The sequence below is a fragment of the Pieris brassicae genome, chromosome Z (assembly GCF_905147105.1).
Source record: "Pieris brassicae chromosome Z, ilPieBrab1.1, whole genome shotgun sequence".
Classification (NCBI taxonomy): Eukaryota; Metazoa; Arthropoda; class Insecta; order Lepidoptera; family Pieridae; genus Pieris; species Pieris brassicae.
In genome coordinates this window covers 8068908-8092260 of record NC_059680.1, presented here as the reverse complement: position 1 = coordinate 8092260, position 23353 = coordinate 8068908, and the positions used below count along the sequence as shown (strand labels likewise).

The 23353-nt window shown below is 33.5% G+C and overlaps 2 protein-coding genes across 7 annotated transcripts; both read right to left on the bottom strand.

Annotated features, from left to right (window-relative positions):
* Positions 1-530: 530 nt before the first annotated feature.
* LOC123718715 (tubulin alpha-1 chain-like) lies at positions 531-2077 on the bottom strand. Its single transcript, XM_045675449.1, has one exon. It carries the CDS (start codon positions 1963-1965, stop codon positions 613-615), a length of 1353 nt encoding a protein of 450 aa, XP_045531405.1. The 5' UTR covers positions 1966-2077; the 3' UTR covers positions 531-612.
* A 279-nt stretch (positions 2078-2356) lies between these two features.
* LOC123718604 (glucose transporter type 1) lies at positions 2357-23353 on the bottom strand. 6 transcript variants are annotated; one of them, XR_006755039.1, is made up of 19 exons: positions 22923-23353; positions 15844-15904; positions 15227-15328; positions 13913-14009; positions 12547-12712; positions 11905-12042; positions 11536-11631; positions 10448-10608; positions 9903-10027; positions 9321-9491; positions 9035-9171; positions 8798-8956; positions 8417-8629; positions 6865-7089; positions 6599-6738; positions 5996-6019; positions 5795-5910; positions 4960-5135; positions 2357-2577 (listed from the first exon to the last, which is right to left on the bottom strand). XR_006755039.1 is itself a non-coding variant. In XM_045675256.1 (18 exons), exons 3-18 carry the CDS (start codon positions 15312-15314, stop codon positions 5047-5049), a joined length of 2145 nt encoding a protein of 714 aa, XP_045531212.1. In that variant the 5' UTR covers positions 15315-15328; positions 15844-15904; positions 22923-23353; the 3' UTR covers positions 4918-5046. The 6 variants fall into 6 exon arrangements, 4 of the variants coding, with proteins under 4 accessions (XP_045531210.1, XP_045531211.1, XP_045531213.1 ...); XR_006755040.1 differs by lacking the exon at positions 5996-6019 and having other exon boundaries at positions 22923-23352; XM_045675256.1 differs by lacking the exon at positions 2357-2577 and having other exon boundaries at positions 4918-5135.

The following is a 23353-nucleotide window of genomic DNA, read 5'->3' as shown; positions in this document are numbered from 1 at the left end:
ATTACTTTTGTCGAGTTCCGGAACGCGACATGTTTTGATAGCTATAAGTGAACTGGAATATAGGAACACACCTACATTGCCTTGACAACAGTGAGTGCTTGTAATTTAATATAAACTTTATTGAATAGCAATAAATTTCAAATTGATTTTACATTTGAGTTAGAAAACGTTTGTATGGGAAAAAGAAAAGGGCTGTTTTTAGGGTTTTCCCAGAAATTCGAATTATTCTCGCCGTAAAAACCATCCTTGGACTTCAACGAACATTTTAGAAAAATAAGTAGTAACATTGGTCCAGGCGTTGTTGAATTATGTGCTTACGAACACATTTTGCGATTCATTTTTATATTACTAGGCTATTTACATTTTAATCAAAAAGGATATAAATATATAAATAAAGTCTTTAAACTTTATTTTTGATAGATGAATAGAATTCCATTAACTCTGTCAGAAAGCCTGCTAGAATATCTTTTATGCCTTTTATATTTCTTTATTTAAGAAGGGATTTAGTTAAGGAATATTGAAACAACTTCTTTACTTGTTAATTTACTGAATATTGCCAAAAAATCACAGACATTGTAGTCTATATGGAAAAAAACTAAACATAATATAAAATTAATATTCCTCGCCACCTTCACCTTCTCCTTCGCCAGAGTCCATGCCCACTTCTTCATAATCCTTTTCTAAAGCAGCTAAATCTTCGCGAGCTTCTGAAAATTCACCTTCCTCCATACCTTCACCGACGTACCAGTGGACAAACGCTCTTTTTGCGTACATCAGATCAAATTTGTGGTTTAGTCGAGACCATGCTTCGGCTATAGCAGTTGTATTAGATAACATGCAAACAGCACGTTGGACTTTAGCTAAATCTCCTCCCGGTACTACAGTAGGTGGCTGATAATTTATGCCAACTTTAAACCCGGTGGGACACCAATCGACAAACTGTATAGTACGTTTAGTTTTTATTGTGCCTATGGCTGCATTCACATCTTTAGGAACCACATCACCACGATATAACATGCAGCAAGCCATGTACTTTCCATGGCGGGGATCACATTTTACCATTTGGTTAGCGGGCTCAAAACAAGCATTCGTGATTTCAGCTACTGACAATTGTTCATGATAAGCCTTTTCAGCAGAAATAACGGGAGCATATGTAACTAAAGGGAAATGAATCCGTGGATACGGTACCAAGTTGGTTTGAAATTCTGTTAAATCCACATTTAAGGCACCATCGAATCTTAAGGAAGCCGTGATGGACGATACAATTTGTCCTATTAGACGATTCAAATTAGTGTAAGTGGGTCTTTCAATATCCAAATTCCTTCTGCAGATATCGTAGATAGCTTCATTGTCGACCATAAAAGCAGCGTCTGAATGTTCTAAAGTTGTGTGGGTAGTAAGTATTGAATTGTAGGGTTCAACAACTGCGGTTGATATTTGGGGAGCAGGATATATGGCGAATTCAAGCTTCGACTTCTTTCCATAGTCCACAGATAACCTCTCCATCAACAGAGAAGCAAATCCAGAGCCAGTTCCACCCCCAAAAGAATGAAATATGAGAAACCCTTGAAGCCCTGTGCATTGATCGGCTAACTTTCTCACTCTATCTAATACTAAATCAACTATTTCTTTACCGATGGTGTAATGCCCTCTTGCATAGTTATTAGCGGCGTCTTCCTTACCTGTTATAAGTTGTTCGGGGTGGAAAAGTTGTCGGTAGGTCCCCGTGCGAACTTCATCGACTACTGTTGGCTCCAAATCTATGAATACGGCTCTGGGAACATGCTTTCCAGCGCCCGTTTCGCTAAAAAAGGTGTTAAATGAATCGTCTCCTCCTCCAACTGTTTTATCAGATGGCATTTGCCCATCAGGCTGGATTCCATGTTCTAAGCAATATAATTCCCAGCAGGCATTGCCAATCTGAACGCCAGCTTGTCCTCCATGTATAGATATACATTCACGCATTTTTTAGTTTTTCAATTAATTTATCTTAAAATAGTTTGAAGTAACTTTAATCTATTTTGATATAACGTTTTTCTCACTGGAGCTCTACTATTTAAATGACAAAATAAAATGTGTTTGCTTTTTCTTGCTTTCTAAATTCAAAATCAAAAAAATTCCGAATTTTTTTTTCAAGAGAGTTTAACCTTATTTACGAAATCAATATATACCTACTTTTTTGATTAACAAGATAAACTTTACGACTACTTCTCAAATACGTATTTTCAGGAGGTATCATCAAGTATTAAATTTTCTTTTCTTAACCAATGCGTTAAAAGTGAGGAAATGTTCCAATTATGGAACATATTTAAAGGAAGAAGGAGGTATGATTTAAGAAAACAAGTTGTATATTTTTAATGTTTTTATAACAAGTATTAGTTCCAATAAAATTTTACAAGTTCCTTTTGTACAATTACGGGGTAATCACCGTAATGAAAATTAAAGAAAACAGATAAGTAGTTGTGGTAAAAACTGTGGATAGTGCTTAGAAGAGTTTAAGGGTCTATGTAGTTTACTAGCGATGGAGCTTGGCTTCCAATAAATGCGCCATCCGTGCATCTTGCGTCCAGTCACCGACTAAATACATAGTACGAGTATATTACACATGCTTATACAGACATACTAATACAAGACACGAGAGTTGGCGAGCCTCAAATGCACTTCATCAAAATTTAAAAAAACAAGACAACTATTATATAATTCAGATACAACTGTGTAATTGACTTCGTTAAATATACATGTTAAGTCTATTTTCAATACAAGAGGTTGGGTTTCATATATCTACGAGTTGTTGTAAGTAATGATGGTAGTTCCATTTTTAATTTTTACGATACATTTACAATTTACATACTCTCAAATAGCTCATACGTAACATATATTATAATAAACATAGGAACAATTCAATGCACAATAAAACTAATGGAAATATATAGATAAGATAGGAGAATATTTTGTGCAATTGTGAATTAAAGTTGTAGATATACTCTACGTATTCTGTACATTGTGCGCGGGATTTAGCGTTAACATTTTGTGCGTCAGAGATTATTGTTTGTAAAATGGCTAATAGTGTTGAAATACTGCAATCTGTGTTGTCCAGGGAACAATTTTTAAGCCACAGAATTTTCCTAAAAACATATCCAAAGTATTCTATTATTACTATATAATTCTGAAAGTGAAAATGAGTATAACTCGTGTATATGTTTCTGCAACTTACAGTTTAATTACTTATCAAATTAACAACTAAAATATAGAAACATGAACGTGTATTGGCCAGTCATCGTACGCACATCCAGGCAAACAATTTAGGCCGCTTAAATAAACCTTCTTGACGTGGCCTCTCCGCTTTCAAGTCTCTGGAATTGAGCAGTTAAAGGAGACACACGGATGGGCAGACATCGACTACAACCCTGAAGTAACTAGTGAACCCTAGCTATTAAATTATTATTTTTGTCATCTAGGGGCGTACTAGGTAAAAGCTTTACATTCTTAAAAGTTTTCACAAGTTGTATAACTTACCGTACTCTAAATTTTTCGTCAATCAAAAGTAATGCGTATTTTTATTACTCCTTAATACTAGAACTTAAAAAGTCTACTTCCACATGATAAATAATAAGGTAACCATATTCTGAACTACATATAATTACCACATCGTGAAACTCAATTTATAAACTCGACTACTCAATTCCCGCAACTGCAATAAATTATTTTCGACCAGAATAATGTTTTATTTATAATTATTTATATTCATTACAATATTAATTATTATTTATGAAGCCATTTTAGATATGACTTTAATGTATTATTAATAAGTATAACAATAATTTATAATCACGAGCAAAAGGAGAATAAAAACATTCGTAAAATAATATACCATTATTTATAAAAAAATCAACAATAATACATAATATAATAAAGTCACGCAAGTTTTTTGCACATATTCGTGACAATACGCCTGAATAATAATATCGTTTTCGTAAGCATTAGTGCACTGGTTATTACTATTCGACTGGAGATTAAAACTTTTTAAAAATTAAATACATTTGGAAGAAACACCTGTTTTTGAAATCACGTTTGTACATAGATTTTATTTACGACCAAACTTTAATGACTCTCTTCTCTTAAGACAAAATTCATCCTTGACAGATGTCCGACTTTTTTAGATTCTGGATTAGGGATCGCTATTTTCTTTTAAATTTCATTGCAATACAATTTTCAATTAGTGTATAAGCCATAATATCTGTTCGTTCCCAATGTGACTACATTTCCCAATAAGGTCAATGTACTCGTGATACCCATTTTGTGATCTTACATAAATATGATTTAGTCGCAACTGTCTACGAACTGTACCTATATTAAAATACAGATTAATCATCCAACGCTTAAAGAATATTTTTGCGTTTTCGTAAATTTACGCTAGTCTGTTATAACTCATTACTTAATGTTTAGTTAAACGAGGAACCAGTTTTTCATGGTAAAATATATAACCAAATGGCTATTACAAAAAAAGAATAGGCTTCGTTTATAGTTATTGTATATTTTTTTCACTTAATATTAATACTTATTATTATGTCTGCAAATGACAGCAAATGACTGTATGTTATTATTAACGGTGGATACAGTGATAATTTCGTTATGGAATCGTGAAATGAACTCTACTTGGCAGTAAGTATTCCTTATGTAACCTGCTTTTCGATTATATTACGAACCTCATTCGAAAACTTTTCATCTTAATTTATTTTAATTAAATTCACATTTAGTAAAAATTTTTGATGTAATGGTATAAGAAACCATCTTACACGGTACCTAGGTATGCTTTTATATCTTATGTCATATCCAAAATGACAGACTAAAGTACTATATTAACTTTACGCTGTGACTTACATACTAGTTTCGTTTTAATAACCTAATCACATCGATTTAGAACATTTGTTGTGTGGTAGTGATAGAGGCACGGCCTACCGCTTGGCGCTTGAGTCCATGAAACAAGAAGTTGGCGGCGGCCTTGATCGGCGCAACGAGGGGCGCACGCGCAGTGGTCTCCCATTGTCAGACGTTGCCCGGCGTCGGGAACCTCGGCGGCGGTAGCGGCGGAGGCGGCCGTCCCGCTTCCCCGCCAGCTGACGACTGTTCTGACACTGTGGCACAAGATATACACAGAGCTTATATTCAAACTGTAACATTCGCTAAGCTGATTTCTACTATTCGCATAATAACATATGTTACTAGTATTTATACCTAACTTACCAAATGTCCTCCTTGTTCATTAAATTAGAGAATATGTACCGAGTAAACGTCTATTTTGAGAACTTTACTTTTATTTCCTTAAAAGAGTACTCACCTCAATAATAGAGACCTACCTCTCTGTTTTTTAAGCACCAAAGTTACCCGATGTTTACCATAATGTAATTACACGATTAAACAATACAACCATGGATAAGGATCCAAAAGGTATCATGCAGTATTAAAAAACAAATGATAATATCAAAAACCAATACATCAACAGAAAGCAAAATGACATATCATTACTACGTACATTACACTTATTGGAAATGCATTATATAATACCAATTCACTGTAGGTAATGAAAGCGTGATAAACCCTACCTATACAAAATAAAAAGACCTTAACTACAACACAATACGAGTCAAACTACCATAATCCTTAATTGCTGAAGTACATAACCTCGAACATCAGCAAAGAGGGATACTACAACGGCTACAGTAACAAAACGTTTTGGGTGAAATGAGACTATGGAAGTATAAAGATAGTCTGTCTACTGCTGAACTTGTCTCACGTGAATCATGTTTTTCATCGATGGGGGCAGGTGGTGGCGGCGGCGGCAGCTGTTGCTCCAAAGCGTTCACACAATTCATCATGCTTCCATAGAGTCGGCTGTCGCGAAAACTGTCCCTGTACATACACCCAGCACGGTCATACCCAAGCCTAGAGGAGAAATCCATACCACATCCGGTCCCAAGTATCCGATTATACTTACAGTTTGTTTTCATAGATTTCCGCGCTATATGAAAATGAGGTTTTCGAATTTAGTCACCGCGTACCCTGACTAAACTTAGCCTATCGCATTAGAAAAAAATTAGAGACGCTCAAACTTTTATCTTTGTCGTTAGGAGATGTTATTTTCATTCTGTCCCTATTAAAAAGAATAATTAAAGTAAATATTCTAATGAATTTGTATATTTTTAAGAAATCATTAAAAATAATAAAATATCGTTGTCGATTTGACAAACGCCATTTTAATTATAGTTGACCTCGAGAAGTGTATTCAAAAATGTTATATTCTAATCAACTTGAAAATTTACTGCGCTAATTTATAAAGGCATGTAAAAATACCAAACTGGGGACTTCTTAGGGGACAAGGTAGTTCTTAAGTAAAAGAAAACACAGACAAATATTAAGAGAAACCCCACGTGCAACGCGTGCCGATGGTTTATGATATCACAATGAGATCGTGCCTCTGACGGACATGAACGTGTTAAACATCGATGTAGGTGATGTTTGGTGACGAACACAGAAAGTGCACGTTGTTACAAAAATATTATATAAAAACTTTAAGAAATAACCCTAACAGAACACTTACCTGCCGTTTGAATTTCGGAACAACGCTAATATCTCCTCAAAGGTCTTGTTTTTTGTTTCAGGAACTTTTTTATACGTAAATATCCAAAAAATTGCAAGGAATACACTAAAAGGCAGGAATGTATAGTTTTCCAGTAGGGCCTGAAAATAAACAAGAGAAACTTAGAGAGCATATAATTACTAATTCAGGAATTATTCCATAGAAAACGAATATTGTTATGTGACATATAATTTTATGACAGTGATGAATAGGGAATTTCATATTACCTTCATGCTCGGAAAGCCGATTCCAACTACGAAATTGGCCATCCAATTTACTAAAACGGCGATTGCCATTGCGCTCGGCCTAGGTCCTTGTGAGAAGAGTTCGGCAGTGATTAACCAAGGAATCGAACCAGGCCCCACAGCGAAGAACACTACGAAGCTTAGCGTTGACACCACGGACAGGTAGCTCATCCAGTCTATCATTTCCTGTACATAGCCGAAAAACTCCTATCAGGGGATAGCATGATAGTTCTTTCCTGTAACCGACCGAGGCCGAAATAAATCGCAAACATAAATGTTACCACACACTTGTCTGTCTGTGTATGTGATTTTAGTTCAGTTGTTTACTATATGTGGCTCAACACAAAGTGCTAGATGAGCAGTGAGACAATTTAACAAAAAACTGTTTCAAGAAGCGATCTTCAGAAAGAATAATAAATTGTGCTAGTATTTAGCGAGTGAAGTAAACCCGTTGTTTTGGCTGTATTGCGTTTGCGTGAAGTGCTTTCTGCTTGTGAGCAGATTTGTGTGAAAAAATCACTTCAGTATCCGCGTGCGACAGAGCGTCTCGTGAATAAAACTCTTGCCTTTTTATCTGAACTTCGTGTAAGTAACAAAACTGTGTATGGTGCTGTATGGATGATGTACATTTACTAACATTTATATTTGACAATTTACTTCTTTTACAACGTTTCCTAAAGAGAGTACGGTTTCGGAAACAGGAAAGTCGTAGTGGGGGGGGAGGTGATATCTACTGCGAAGCGAAAGCAAAAAAATATCAACACATCATGCTCTAAAAATGGCTGGCTGAAGGCGAAAGTTGTGTAAGATTTAGTAGAATTTCTTTAATTAATAAGGTCTTGAGGTTTGTTTTACTATGGGTCAATACATGATAATGGAAAGTTATTGTTGATTTTATTCAATGAATTGAATTGTACAAAAATGCAATACGAAAAGTTCACTGTATCTTTAAGGTGATTTTAATGAAAATCATAACAAAACAAGCGTGCAAAGCAACATATGATATTATTTTTATCGTTATTAGCAGGTGTTTTTTTAACCATTAAAATATCTTAATGAACAATATGAATCAATTGCCACTGGTAAAACACCTCCTTATAATATATTAACTTAATTCATGCTCTACGAGAAACGCAATACTCAATCCAAGTATAACGGAATTGTCCAATTTTAAGGCAAATATAATAACGAATTAAGTTATATGATTATAACTGGTTTAAGTATTACACACAATTTTATTTAATAGATATCTTAGAAAATAAATATAAATTCATTCATTAGAAGTTCGTGGTATCAACATCTAAATCAACATTTCTGACGGCAGTAAAACGAGACTTTAATCACTCGCAAGTTTCTATAAAAGTAGTCTCATATAGCAATTAAATGCTCCAATATCATATTTAATGCTTTTTTGTTAATAGGCTAAAGGTTCTTCTTGAACATTCTGAATTTTGCTATTACACATATACTGAACTGTAAAGTAATGTATATTTTTACATTCATTCACAGTTCATCAGATCTGTATTAAACACACCTTTATTAAGAATGAGATGGTGATGAATATAGAGAAGATAAACATTCCCCCAAGGCCGTAAAGATGAAGGGTTCGGCGTCCAGTGCGATCCATGAGTGGTAAGGAGACCAGGGTCATTCCTACCATAATAGCGCCGATACCCATTGTTGCGAACTTCGCTGACTCTTCCGTAAGACCCGACGAAGTGAACAGAGACGTTGAGTAGTAGAACACCTATATGAAACATCTATCAATTTGGAATTTATTCTTACACACAATTTAAACAGAAATAAGTAAAGGGCTTTTTATGTGTAAATCCTCTTAATACAGATTAAGGACTAGGGAAAGACTTAGAATTAAGTGTCTGTTTCAGTTAAGTACACAGTAAACTAAATAAGTTACCGCATTAATTCCGCTGAGCTGTTGCGATAGTTGCATCACGACACCAATGAGTAGAGGGGCGCGAAGAGTAGGGGAACACAGTAGCTCTCTCATTGATATCGACGCTTCTGCCTGTTGAGCTCTTTCTTCAGCACGCATCTCTTCTATATCTTCCTCCACCTTTTAAAATAGTGAGCGGCTTAATGTGTAATAATAGTAAATATAAAGCATCTTGTAAAATGTAAAACAAAATATTACTTGGTTGCTAGCTCGTAATCTTCTCAATGCCCGTCGTGCTTCTTCTTCCCATTGGCGTGTGATAAGCAGATAGCGAGGAGATTCAGGACAAGCAGGTAAGAGCAAAAGTTGCAAAATAGCTGGGCATACCGCCAAACCTAGCAAATAATTGTTTGTCAATTAAATCTCTTGAAATTTTAATTAAATATAATTACTACTTCTAGAAAATAGGACACAGGGTCGACCACTCCAACTGTAGATCATATACTAATAACTGTAGATTATACTAAATAAAAAAAATATTTACCCAGAAGTATAGGCCAGCCCTCATCGGTGCCAAGTATTTGTTCGATGCCAAGAACTTGAGATAGAAGCAGACCTACAGTGACAGCTAGCTGATTTACCGTGCCCAGTCCACCGCGAAGGTTTAAAGGCGCAATCTCAGATATGTACATTGGCACTAATGACGTATTTAGCCCTGAAATTTTAATTACATTTATAGTTCCTTACTCCTATTTCTGGATTCTGCACCGTTGCTAATGAAATAGATATTGTACCAAATATGCAACACAGTTTAAATTTAGATTAGCTTCTGCCTGTATTTACATTTGAATATTACTTATACTTATATTATTATGAATTCATACTTAAAATTATCTTTTTTGTAATCTAACTAAGATACATGATTATTTATAATTGACTTGCCCCAACATGAATGGTGATAACACGCAAATTGAGGTTGATTCTGTACAATTATGAATATATTGGAAATGTATTAATCATAAATACTTTATGGTGTTTATATTATCACAAGAGTGTAATGTACCATGTATAGTCTAGCGCATGCGTAATTGAACACTTCACAATAGAAACAAGCATCCATATTTACCGCAATTGACTCCAATGATGAATCTACCGAAGAAGAGCATTTCATAGCAATGCGATATCTTTGTGAATCCCATAAGACTCGCGCCGCTAATTCCAAGAATGTTATTGAGCAATAATCCACCTTTCCTAATAGAAGAGACAATACCAATTAAAACATGTCACAGTTCGTCAACATTCCTTGCTCATACTTTCGTTTGTTAGTCTATTCAAACCTAACAATTAGCCATTATCGGTAGCGTCATTGATGTATATCTTTATAATATACAGCCCGGATTCCTGGGTTAGGTTCATACCTTAACATTTATTGGTGTGCTTGAAACAGAGTGAATCAGAAATATAATTGTGTTTGTTCTATAGATCATTTAGAGGTTACCATAATAATTCAGTGTTCCTCGTCCTGGCCTTGTCTAAAGTGTTCCCAAAAAGAAACAACCTACCTACTTTATTTATTCCTTGTATATATAGGATCGAATAGAGAAATATCGAAGCTTGAACAATAATACTTGCACGGTGAGAAGACCTAAATTCTTTTATGGATGTACCTACCTTCCAAATCGATTTGCGATCATTCCACCCGAGAAACCGCCAAGCATTCCACCAATTGCAAAGATGCTCACTGCGATGGAATACAACGTATTGACGGCATCATCCTGGATATCCTTGCCGTAACGGTCCTTGTAAACGTCCTTCATAAAGTTCTCGATGTTCTGGAGATAATAATAGATATTGTAATTTCAAAAGATGAGCAAGAATTCTCGAGAAAATTTCTGATCTTTTTTAACGTCCAGTTGAATAGTCCACTTTTTTATTTCTTTCAATCCACTCTTTCATTTTTCAATCTCTATCTTTGATGTTACAGAAAATAAAAAGACCAATAAAAAACTCAAGAATTCTCTATTTAAATTGTAGCCTGTAGATCTTATCTTTTTGTATTCATCTTAAAATAAATAAGGCACGCTTCTGATGAATGCCACTTTTATATTATTCATAAGAATAATTATGTTTGTTAACAATGATTTGTTATGAAGACCTATGAATGTATGAGAACGTGTTTCATACATTCATATTATCAGTTTTTTATAATTTATTTTATATTAAGCGTATTACTTACTATAAATATCCCTTTGAGATATTTAACCTTATTCATTTATTTTATTAAAATGTTTAACTAGACCTGCCTTTTCTCGAAGGACTTAATATTAGTTAAAACTGTGAAAACCGACTGATTTCATTTATTAGTTATAGTTTATAGTTTGCGAAGGCTTCAATATATTTCACAAATTTTAATTTTGACTAATTGCTATCTTAATTCACGAAATGTACGAGTACGTGTGGTTATTACGGTACATGTGATTTAAGTTCTCCTTGCTAATAATCATATTATTATGTTTGTAGCACCTAGTCGCATAAATCTACAGGATGGCGTATGACAACATACAACTTTCTCTTTCTCTCGTTTTTTCTATAAAACACCCGGAGAGTCTCTATTTTGTGTCTGTTTTTTATACAAAAAAGCAACAGAGAGAGAGAGTGAGAGAGCAGTTTCAACACCCAACTATTAGGCAAGTTTTTTACGTTATTATTTTCCGCCATATAGGCTATAGCATAGGGGCTTATTATAATATTTATCTCACTCTGCCAGGAGCGTTGATGACGCCAGTGTTGTAACCGAATTGCAGCATACCGAGGACTGCGGCTAAGATGGCATAGGACAGGAAGAATGTTAAGCCCTAGAAATGAAAATACATTTTATTTTACGATTTAGCGTAACATTAAGCATTTATTTGTCGAACCAAGTCTGTAAACATTTTACATCTTAATTCACATTGATCGCCTGATTTTTTAATAAGTATTTACTGTACCAAATTTCGTAAGAAGAATATTTCAAATCAATTCAGACGCTTGCTCGCTATGAACAAACTTACAGCTATAATGCTTGTGAAAATAAGTTATATTACCAATTTATTCGAAGCAGACTTTTTTATGCAATTACATATACTTACTTGCTCAAGAAGTCTCAGTTTCCTCCTTTGAGTATGCTCTTCAAGTCTATCCACATACTCTCGCAACTCCTCGATTTCTTCCTTCACCTGCTGCACAGTATCTAGTTCTTGCTTGATGGCAACCATGTCTCGTTTTACCTAAAAAACCTTTAATCTAAAACGTCCGGGACATTGGAAGACCTATTCCAGCATCCGTTTTATTGATCAGTAAATTCTCCAATAATGGAAGCCCAAACCATTTAGGTTGCCCTACAATACTAAAATCAGTAACACGACAAGATGACATAACAAAATCTCCACAGAAAGAGTTATTCGTGATTTTTTTTCGAAAAGTTAGTAATTATATACCACCAATGTTTCGAGACAAGACATAATTTACGTAAAGCCTTACACTTAGTTAAACTACCACAAAGTTTATCGTGTAATAAAGAATAATACAAAAATACAAAGCTATACAAAAACAAAAGTTATATATAGCCAATTTATTTAATAGTATTAGTAAATTGATTAACTACGAGTCACTATAAATACAATTGTCTAGACTGCGCTAAAATTAATAACTGGCGCCCGTAAAATCTATATTTATATATAGATATCGATTACATAAGTTGGTGACAAGTTTAGTAGCAGGCTGATACTCACCTCAGATACCTCGCTTTGACATGATTCAACACTCTTGGTGAGTTCTTGGAGTTGCGTGCGGATCTCGCATAGAGCGACTGTGGTTTCGAGCTGTCGGTCGCCACGCTGTAACTCGTCCAGCTTGGCGGAAAGATTCATACTCATCACGCTCACCTGTCTCTGAAGGCTGAATTTGTATTAAATCTATTAGTATACAAAAGTAAGAACTGTATGTGACGTATAGCTAAACTTGTTGTAATAAGATCAAGCTGCTTCGTAGCATAAAAAGTTTTTCACTTCTCAAACTCTCAGCTCTGAAGTGAACCTCAAAGTTGTAATTTTTAATCATTATAACCTAAAGTCACTCTAAGCATACACTCATTCAAAAAATATTCATATACACAACCAAACCAAAATGTAATACTTGTCAGCGTCAGTCTTGATATACAACAAAAAATATATATTTTAAAGCAATAATTGGATTTAAACAAACATTTCTAAATAATGATATTTATTGCTTACAAATTGGTATTAATTCTCGCATATTTACATAATATCTTCTTGGTTTAATTAATTAGAAACGTGCCTCATTCACCAAATTACATAATTAATCAATTATGCCAATCAAATTTGACTTGTATATGTTATAAAATCACTGTAAAATACTCAAAAATACTTATATTTTTTTGTGAAATACATTAAAACATTTTAAGTTATATTTATGTCTCCTTTGTGGTAAAATGCAATAATTAATATATACAAAGGTAAATGTATATAAGATTTTAATGTATATACAAAAATCATATGAATACATTATTATGTGAAATGTCTATTGTAATCTGAATGTAAAAGCAACAAAACCTAAAAGCTAATATTACAAATACAAATTTGTAATTGGGAAGTCTTTTCTAGTATATTTATAGAAAACTTCATATATGACTAAATGTTATTTATTTATTCAATATCTTCACTAAATATCTATTGAAAATACAACACCTTCAAACACATGCAAGCGCCTCATTGCAGAAAGATCAATTGATTCAATTGTAAAATTAATATTTCTAATAAAACCGCGGTTTCAGTGAAAGCGACAACGTGTTCGACTCCGTGACAAAACAAGATATGTCATGGCCATTGTATCTAATGCACGTAAGTACGGTGAACTACAGTTCGATGTTTTCATGTTATGAAGTAAAGTGAATGATGGTTGAGACGTCGCGAGTTGCATCATTCTAATATCTGTAATAAAGGATATTTTGGATGCCAAGCCAAGGTGAAAAATGTAAAGACACATCGACACACAGAGTTCATGAATCGACAATGCAATGAAGCCAGTAACAGAGGCAGAAAGCTAAGGTTTTCGACAGTTCTCTAGGGTCACACGTACCTAAGAAGAAGTTCCCTGAGTGTCGCCTCGTCTTCCTCCGTCGGCGCATATCGTGTCAGCTTGCCGCCGGCCTCGCGGCCCACATGTTCCGGTACCACTGTATCAAAATCCTCTTTTATTTTCCTATATGCTGCCGAAAGCTTTTCTGACTCCGTGTTGAACTGCTCTTTTCATCATTATACAATTGGGATGCGAGCGATGCTCTTTCTGATTACCTTCTACAAATATGTTCTTATAGTATAGAAAATTTTCGTTAAAAATAGTTTGTATTGGATGCATTATATAATTAGGTGTATACATCGACTAATTAGATAATTATATAAATAAAATATATCTTACAATGAACTATCAACTATTATTACATTTCCACTTGATAAGGAGTTCAAAACATATATCAACCTTACTATCAAATATATATACTTCATAACTTAAAATCGAACTAACATTTTCACCGTACTGCCAATTAGTGCCAATGGCCACGACAAAAAAAATATTGCATCAAATTGTCGCAATAAAAGAACATTGCGCGCATTGTTTGTTAAAATGTATACGTGCTATAACGTATATTGTGGTATAAACGGAGTGAAAAGAAAAACGTAAATTTCACTCTTACAGTTTTAATGAATATTTAAATGTAAATACGAAACATTATTTTTTTTATTTTATAAATTACACTGAGGAGAGGTCAAGTTATCGATCAGTTTATGAACGTGATGTCAATACTCCGTCGGTGTTTTCGATGAGTGAAAATAAACTATTACTTATGTAAGAGAAGCGAAGCACTAGCTATTTTATTGGAAAATAATCAAAAATAATACTCGCAACAAAATTTAAAAATAATAAATCATGCATCACATATACCACATCTTGATCCTTGATTGTTTGAATGTTTTTATTTTTCTTCCTATACGTGACATTTTCTTATTCCTAATCTGAATACACTCTGGTAACTGTGACCAACAACGTTCGTAAAACAGACGTCAATTTCATAAAGAACTTTATCAACATAATATTATAAAAGTTAGACTTGCATTGTTGGTTTCAGATTATCATAATAGTTTCAAAGTATTACACCGTTCCTAAACCCCAGTCGACTTTGATCAAATCAAACACCTCAGTCTTACCACGAAAGCCTTCTTAAAACGAGAGTAAGTGTTTGCTGATGGGAGAAATGTTAATATTAAGTTGAAGGCTTTAATTGTTCTCGTGGGTTTTATTGCAACCGGTGTGACGGTCCTAGTCCTCAAGAATATTGTTTTGCAGACTGGTCGAAAATTCCATGATTTATAGGCGTATTTTTTTATTTAATTTTACCTGAAATTTGGTCTACTGGTGAGTAAAGCGGAGGTTCGTCTCCCCCGGCCTGTTGGTGCTCAAGCAGACGATGGCACGACTGTCTCATGAGCGCTCCCGGCACTGTAAAAAATATAACTATTAGCCAAATATAAAAAGATTATTCGGAAATTAGTTGATGACAATTCGGACAAAAACGTAGTTAAGCCGACGCATAGAATACTTGCCCCAATATAATCCGTAACACATATACATTCATACATAGTTATTAATTTATGTGGAATGAAACAATAATTAAAAATCTTTTGTCGGATTAATACGGATCCCATTAACAAATTAATTATATTTTGCACAAACACAGTAATGAAATTACAGATTAATTCATTGTAACATTACATAACATACATTTGGGTAAAGTGATTACGGTACCTACGATCCAATATGTCGAGTCTCCGTCAGCGTAACGTAGCGTTCGGATCGATTTTCAGGTGCAACAAAAGTAGTTTTTAAAATTATTGAATTGTTTTTGTTATTTCTAAAAATAAGCTACTATTGTGGTGTGGTGGCAAATTTTCTATACGTACAAATGTAATGATATGAAAGGAGCTTCCCTTTTAAATATATTTTAATAACTTTACCTTTATTCTAGTTATTGTCATTTGACTACGAGCGATGGCAATTTATTCAACGACATTGTGTCTGAAACAAAAGAAACGACGTTAAAAATGGACACTCAGTTGGTATAGGCAAATAAAAAGTAACTTAAAGTAATTTCACTCGCAATGCATGCTATTCTGTGTTTAAATAGTAAAAGATTTTTATTTACTGAGAAAAACATTTTTTAAGTAACGCGTCGAATATAGTTGGACTAGATGTATGATTTACAAATGAATTACACACACATCTATAAATAATTATTATAATTATAGGATAATTTAAAAAAATCTGTGGCGCTACAACCTTTTTAGGTCTGGGCCTCAGATTTCTGAATCTGTTTCATGATCATTTGTCAATCGAATATAATAATTAACGGATAAATCTATTAATATAACTGAAGATGATATCTGAATATTTTCAGCTTATTGCCTTATCCTGGCCACAGAGTAACAAGTGAGTGTCTGTAAGTCTGTAAGTGAGTGTCTGTAAGTCTGTAAGTGAGTGATCTTATCATCATTAATCTGGCATCGCAATAGGCGGGGCATAAAGTAAGACGCACAGATAAAGGTGGACTTTAAAGACAACTATGTGGAAAGGACCATGGGGATTCTTCACTCCACTTATGTAAAAGGGGACGCCATAAAAAACAGCTGGAGAGAAGATATAGAAGCGTTAGTCAGCAAGAAGCGAAAGGAGAAAGAAAGTCATGGATAGAGATATTTGGAAAAAGCTGTAGGACTTTACCCGTGAATGCGTTCTTATCAATGATACTGAAGGAAGTTTGGATATCGAGTAAGAAGAAAAATAAAAAGAAAATTCTTAAAACAAATCTGAACTGTATATTTAACATTTGTAAAGTATAAACACTCTTACGTTTAAACACTGCAAATATTTTCATAACTGCGATAAACGATAACTCCAAAATATTTTAAAACAAAAACTCTAAACCCGCAACCATAAGGAGCAAAGAAAAGACAAAAACTTTGAATACGTCAGTGCCCCACAAAAACATATTACAGATCTAACAACAAATATACAACAGCAACGTTAAAAGATAATGAGTATCAAAGTGGGTATAGAATTTTTAATATCAACACTTAAAAAAATTATGAATACTTAAGAAATTGTAATTCGCCGGAACATTTATAATTACGAGAATCACTTACCTCATTAATGTATAAATAAATATCGAGTGGCCCAGTAGATAAGTACAGATAATTTAAAATTGCATTTATTACTGATAAGGGTAACCACTCGCCCTACTCTAATGGCTGAATGACTATGTCGGAGCTTTGACTGGGATCGCGCATGCGCTTTAGAAGCATGATAAACCTTGTAAATGCACGAGCCTGCAACATAATATCTAATGAACTGAAGCCAGAGACCGTGGTCTAGAAATATTTGATAACATTTTTCAATCTTCCTTATTATATAATATGATGTTCGCCTTTGCGTAACTACGCAGGCTAAAGATTTCCTTTGAATACCTGACGCTGATAAATTTGATCCTTCAGGAAATCTAACGTTGGACGTTGATTTTAAGATTGAAGAGATTTATTATGTAACTTCGCTCTAATCCTTATCTATATTGAACGAAACATGTATCTTTCTATATAATAGATACTCACCAAGAAAACTAAACTAATTAAAAACATCTCTATATAGAATGCAATAATTTAAATGTCAGATATTGATCAATAATATGAGTGCATTGTGATTAAAACTAATAAAATAATACGGGGCTTTATAGCATTGATTTGAATATGTATTACAGTTATACTTCGATATGTTACTGTGATTACATTAATATTTGTAAATTTTATTTTACTATGTTAGAAAGTTAGAGTGTTTATTTCATAGTAGTTTTAATCAACGGTATTATTCAGAATAATATAAAAAAATCCAAATTCCTAAAATTGTACCCGCTACTTTAATGGAATACATTCTTAAACTAATATTTAATTAATAAATAACAAGTCAAAACAAAAGGTGAATACAGGTAGGTAAATATAGTTTGTTTAGTGATGCGAAGTTGCATCCGAGTTCTAAATATAACCAACATAGCTTAGCTGAAAACCTATCAGAGCGCTTAATTAACACTCATGAACTTTGACATCGAAGATTAGATGGAACTGGGAACTAAATAAGGACAAAGTTCACGGAAATGCTAGATTTAGTTCAAACTCTATGAGAGTATTAATAGGAGCTTTATTAAACTAATATATAACTCTTAATTACCTCCATATACGGTTTACCTATTTCAGCGTTATTTCATGAATAATTCTCTTGCTAGGGTTACCTACTTGCTACGAAATAGTATTTCAATTCAATATTTTAGTACGTTTTATCAGCGGTGAAGTCTCGCGACCTCTCCATAGGTCATGACATTTTCACTGGTAGTTATTTTTACGTTTTGTTTCTAAATTCAAATGTTAAATTGCTACGAGTTCTAATTCAGAAATTTTCAAACATTGACATTTTAGTAAATCGAGCTTTAAATCGGAAACTACTTTTTCAACGAGCTAGCAATTTTCGATACTCAAAAATAAGTGTCACAACTAGTTACAGTAAGCACTATTTAAAAAAAAACGCACAGTGTGAATTTATTTAATCATATTTAATTAAGAGTACCGTAACGCATTAAATTATACAAATTGTTTAATCGTATTACTCTTTGTTTATCGCTTCTATGTCATGTGATGTCGACGTTACTATGGCTCAGCATAATAAGTGTAACTATCCTGGTTCGTAAAGACTTGTTTTGTCATACAATTCTAAATAATAAATATGTACAATAATTGTTTTTTAAGCATTATTTACAGCGAAATTGTTTATTCTTTGAGTTATAGATACCACCTGTTGATGCTCAATTCAGCTTTGTCGAGTACTATTGAGAAAGTGCTTGAAACACGTTCAAAGACTGAGTATAAAATATACCAACAAACCGTGGAGTTACACATAAATGCAAAATACAGCTATACATAATATCGCAAGCAATCGGTATTTTCCAAATTCTGTTAAAATTCACCCAAGTATAAGTAGATAATAATTATATTATTTATAATGCTAATTCTTAGATGTTATTAAATATATAACTGTTGTTATTTGTAGACGCTGTTTATTAGTTATTGAGATATACATACTCTATGCGGCGTTTGTTAGCTTAATTAAAGTTCGTAAACTCTAATATACGTACTACCATGTACTAAGTGATATAGAGCGTCAAAAGGATACGGTAGCATGACACGTACCAAGGCTTAAAAGGTCTTTTATATGCTACTATGTATCTAGGTATGAGACAGGTCAACGGAGGAATTTAAATGGAACCATGCACAACTTGACTCAAAAGGAAACATACCTGATATTATAAAAATAATAAAAAAATACAATGGCTTTTAAAATCAGAAAACTCAGATTTAGGATCGACTGGTGACAAAATTTCTAGAAAGTAAAAATGAACTTTTTTTTGTCTTACGACTATCTCAACATACGAGTAGAATACAAATTTCAAATTAGCTTATGTTAAAATACGAATAAGAAATGCATTTAAACTTGTTATAGCCATATTTTGAACTTAACAAAATCTTTAAAAAATATATATTCAAAAAAATCAATTATAAAGTCCGTCAGCTTTATTATAAAATGAAGACCGATTGCGCTATTCCGCCGTGATAACAAATATATATAGTATATATGTTACCATGGTTACCTTTAACATAAAAAAGAATGGTAACAATCTCAGAGCTATCTATAGTCGACGTTTGGTAAAAAGCCATAAGTTTCATATTCTTTTGAAATAATAGCTTGGACCAATTTCTCCTTTCTCGTTGGTGGATATGAAAGAAATATTACTTATAGTTGAAACATGAGCTATTCCACAGTAAAATGTACTAGCCTTCCTAGGATAGTACGTACTTACCTATTTAATTTTTATTAAAGAGAATAAATTCTTATAAATATGTATTCGAATTATTTTTGTTCTTGGAAATTCTCATTTCCGTACAAGCCATCAAAGGAAACTAAATGGAAAATATTCTGTTTTATATTAAATTTCAAACGAATCTCAGCAAAGCTTGCAGTTTTCTATTAGGTAAAAACATAAATTTCTCTGAAACGGCAATGAGAAACTGCCTCAAAGATACTTTTTTAATTTTTTTATTTTTGCATCTATGTTGCAAATCCTTTAGGTTGAGTAAAAGCAGAGAGGTGCAATTAAAGAACACAAAGCTTAAAGTGCCTCTACAAAAGAATTATAGCAGATTTTTATTTTATTAATGTTTTGATTACTTACAACGATTTATTTTGTGAGAAAAAATATATCTTAATTTTATAACCAGAATTAAATTATGTAATATGTACCTCGATATCCACCCCTTCGGCCTTTAGGTATAGGTTTGTCTAAATTTTATTTTTAACAAAATTTGAATTAGCTTTCACCATAATTTTATTTATTTATACTTAATCAAGTATTTGCTCTTTTGACTTTTTCACCAACATTCTTAACTACTAATAATAATAAATAGTATGTGAGGTATGGAGATCTTTAATTATCATTATTGGCTTTTGTGCTTGACACACGTTGTCGATGTTTTACTCGCCAGTGTACCAGTAAATCTTAATTAGACATAGAATAAGCTTTTGGAACAGTCCTGGGTCGTATACCTACAGTTTAAATTATTATAAAGTTCTTTTAAATATGATCGCATAGACAAGCAAATCTGTTCTCTTTTGTAGATGCTGATTATTCTATAGGCTATTATAGTTATGCCTAGAATTTAAAAAATGTACATATTATATCAAAGTATAACTAGAGATGTGCAGATTACGTCACTTTTGCAATTTCGAAGCTCGCTAGAGAACTCTTTAACGATTAAATTAACATATAGCGTTTTAAATACCTTGAACCATTTAGGTGTGGTCACTGTATTATAGAACTGCAAACGTTTAACAGTATTCTGAAATGTACCGACTAAATTATATTTATTTCTATACAACGGTCGCCACGCTTTATATATTTAAGACAATCAGTTTATAAGCTTCTTATGAGATCCTGTCTTTCAGAACTTCTTCAGTTTCTGTCTAAAGAAGCTTAACTAACTGGATGGAACAAAACTTACATATAATTTATTTGCTTTTCTAGTTGTTACTGCATTCCAATGCAATTTATATATTTAATAATAGCTGTGAATGGTATATTTCATTCCACTTTCGTTATTTTAACTGATAGTTAATGATTTTTTTTCCGTTTTATTGAAGTGCATATCTTGGTTTATATTATTTTAATTATAATAATAACCCAGTGGCCAGTGTATATTAGGTAAAACCTAATAGGTTTTACCTAATATACAATATATTTCTTTGGTTATTTTTATTATATCGACAAGTAAAAAGTGTTTTTATTAAAAATATTTTTTATTTGTTTTCAATGAAACATATTCATTGGAATAGATTGATTTATTTATATATAAGGTACTTTAAAGGATATGCAGAGTAATAAGCTAAGAAAATAATCTTTCGAAATGGAATGTAGGCGGGAGAGGCAAGAATAAAAAGACGTTAAAAGTAGTTAAATGAATTTTATGTGTTGGCCTAGTTCAGCGTGAGACTCTCATGCCTGAGGTCGTAGGTTCGATCGCCGGCTTGCCTTAGAACTAAAAAGTCGACGGCATGTGGCAAGGACAGGAAGCTGATCACCTACTTGGCTATTAGATTGACAAATGATCATAAAGTAGATACAGAAATCTAGGGAACCTACACACCTAAGGTTCAGCGCCACTAATTTTAGTTTTAATTATTTTTTTTAATTAAATTTGACAAATCAAATCTTAAGCAATTAGTAATGGTTGAGTCAATACTGTAATAAGGACAAAGGCCGCAAAATCTTAAGATTGTATTTGTAAATGGTTGAAATCGAAAATTACAAAAATGTAGACAAAGCTTAAATATAAAAGAAGAAATATGCATTTGGCAGGTGGAGGTTATTCATTAATGGAAAGTGGTGCAAGGACGGTGGGCGTACGACGACCATGGAAATTTCATGGAACATTTCGTGACTGCACTATACTGACAAATTTATCGAAGTCTAAAAAAATCTTCATGTTTGGTAAAACATATTTACTAGATATCTTTATGAATACCATTATTCAACTTAGTATATACGATTTGTATGTCGTATTTAAACCAAAACAACCTTGTGCTTCGGTAGAAATGACTTGGTTGTACGTACGAAAGGATTATTTGCTGTTATTTGAGGTATTGATTTAAACAAAACAGACTACGTCTTTTCTGACCCACTTTATTATTGAGTGAAGGTTAGCTATGCAAATGTCTAAATAATTTATAAGAATCCAGTGATATACCAATGTCAAATGTATGGTATATTTAAATAAGAGTCCAAATATAAACAAAAAAATAGAAATAAATTTAAATGTCATTCTAAATTTTTTGAGTTACTACATTATTTACGTATCAATTTCAACCATATTTATGATTCCATAATGTGATATTAAGACTGTCTAAGTTTTCGCATGGCTGTATTAAAAGGTAACTTTCAATTACTATTTATAAAACAAAAACATTAATATGTCCCACCATCCTGGCGTCCGCTAAATATGATCGATTTCTACCAGGCTTTTAGACTAAAATGAACAATTGACAATCGCATAGTGCACACTAATAAAATTTCGCTCCGCAAATCAAAAAACTTAATTCTATAAGCTTAAATCATCCAGTTCTATGGGTGATCCGATTAAATATTTATTTTCACGTGTTTGCAAGTTCAAAATAGCTAATGTCGACAAACCAATACTTGGGAATAATCAAATTTAAAAAATCTACTTATTTTTTTTTTCAAGAAACAGTAATATTTAATTATTGTAACAAGTTTCACATTGTCGGACACCGTCCGTCTCGTTCTTTAAATGTGCTTTTCTCTTTCTGCTTTGAGATATCGACAGACGCACTTACATAAACGGATCTCTGACAGAATTGAATGATATACTGCATTACCTCGCGAGGGTCCCTTTGACATATGAAGTACAAAGCTTATACTTTGACCTACCTGATGGTGTTTCCTAGGACTAACGGTGGCGCCGCAGACGGGGTAAGTGATTCGCAAATTCGCCAGTCCTCATCCACCTTGCCGAAACGATTAGCTCCAGCCCATAGCCACAGCGCGGCCCGCAGCACCTTCCCCAATCGATTTTTGGAAGGTAATCCGGTCACACATGGAGGAATGTCGAGCCAGACCCGGCGGCGGCGGCGGCGGGGCGTGTACGTAAATCTGCCGAGACCGCCGAGCTCGACCGCGACAATCGCGCGTTTAATCCAACTCTTATTTCGGTCGATGCGATGGCGGAGGAGATTCGCGCATGACTACAGCGGGAGAGTGGACGCCCTGGCGAGCTCTGTATGTAGCAACGTGCGCACTGAGACGCGCACAATCGATACAAGGAGGCGTGCGCTGCGGCTCGCCCGAAGCCAACCCAACAC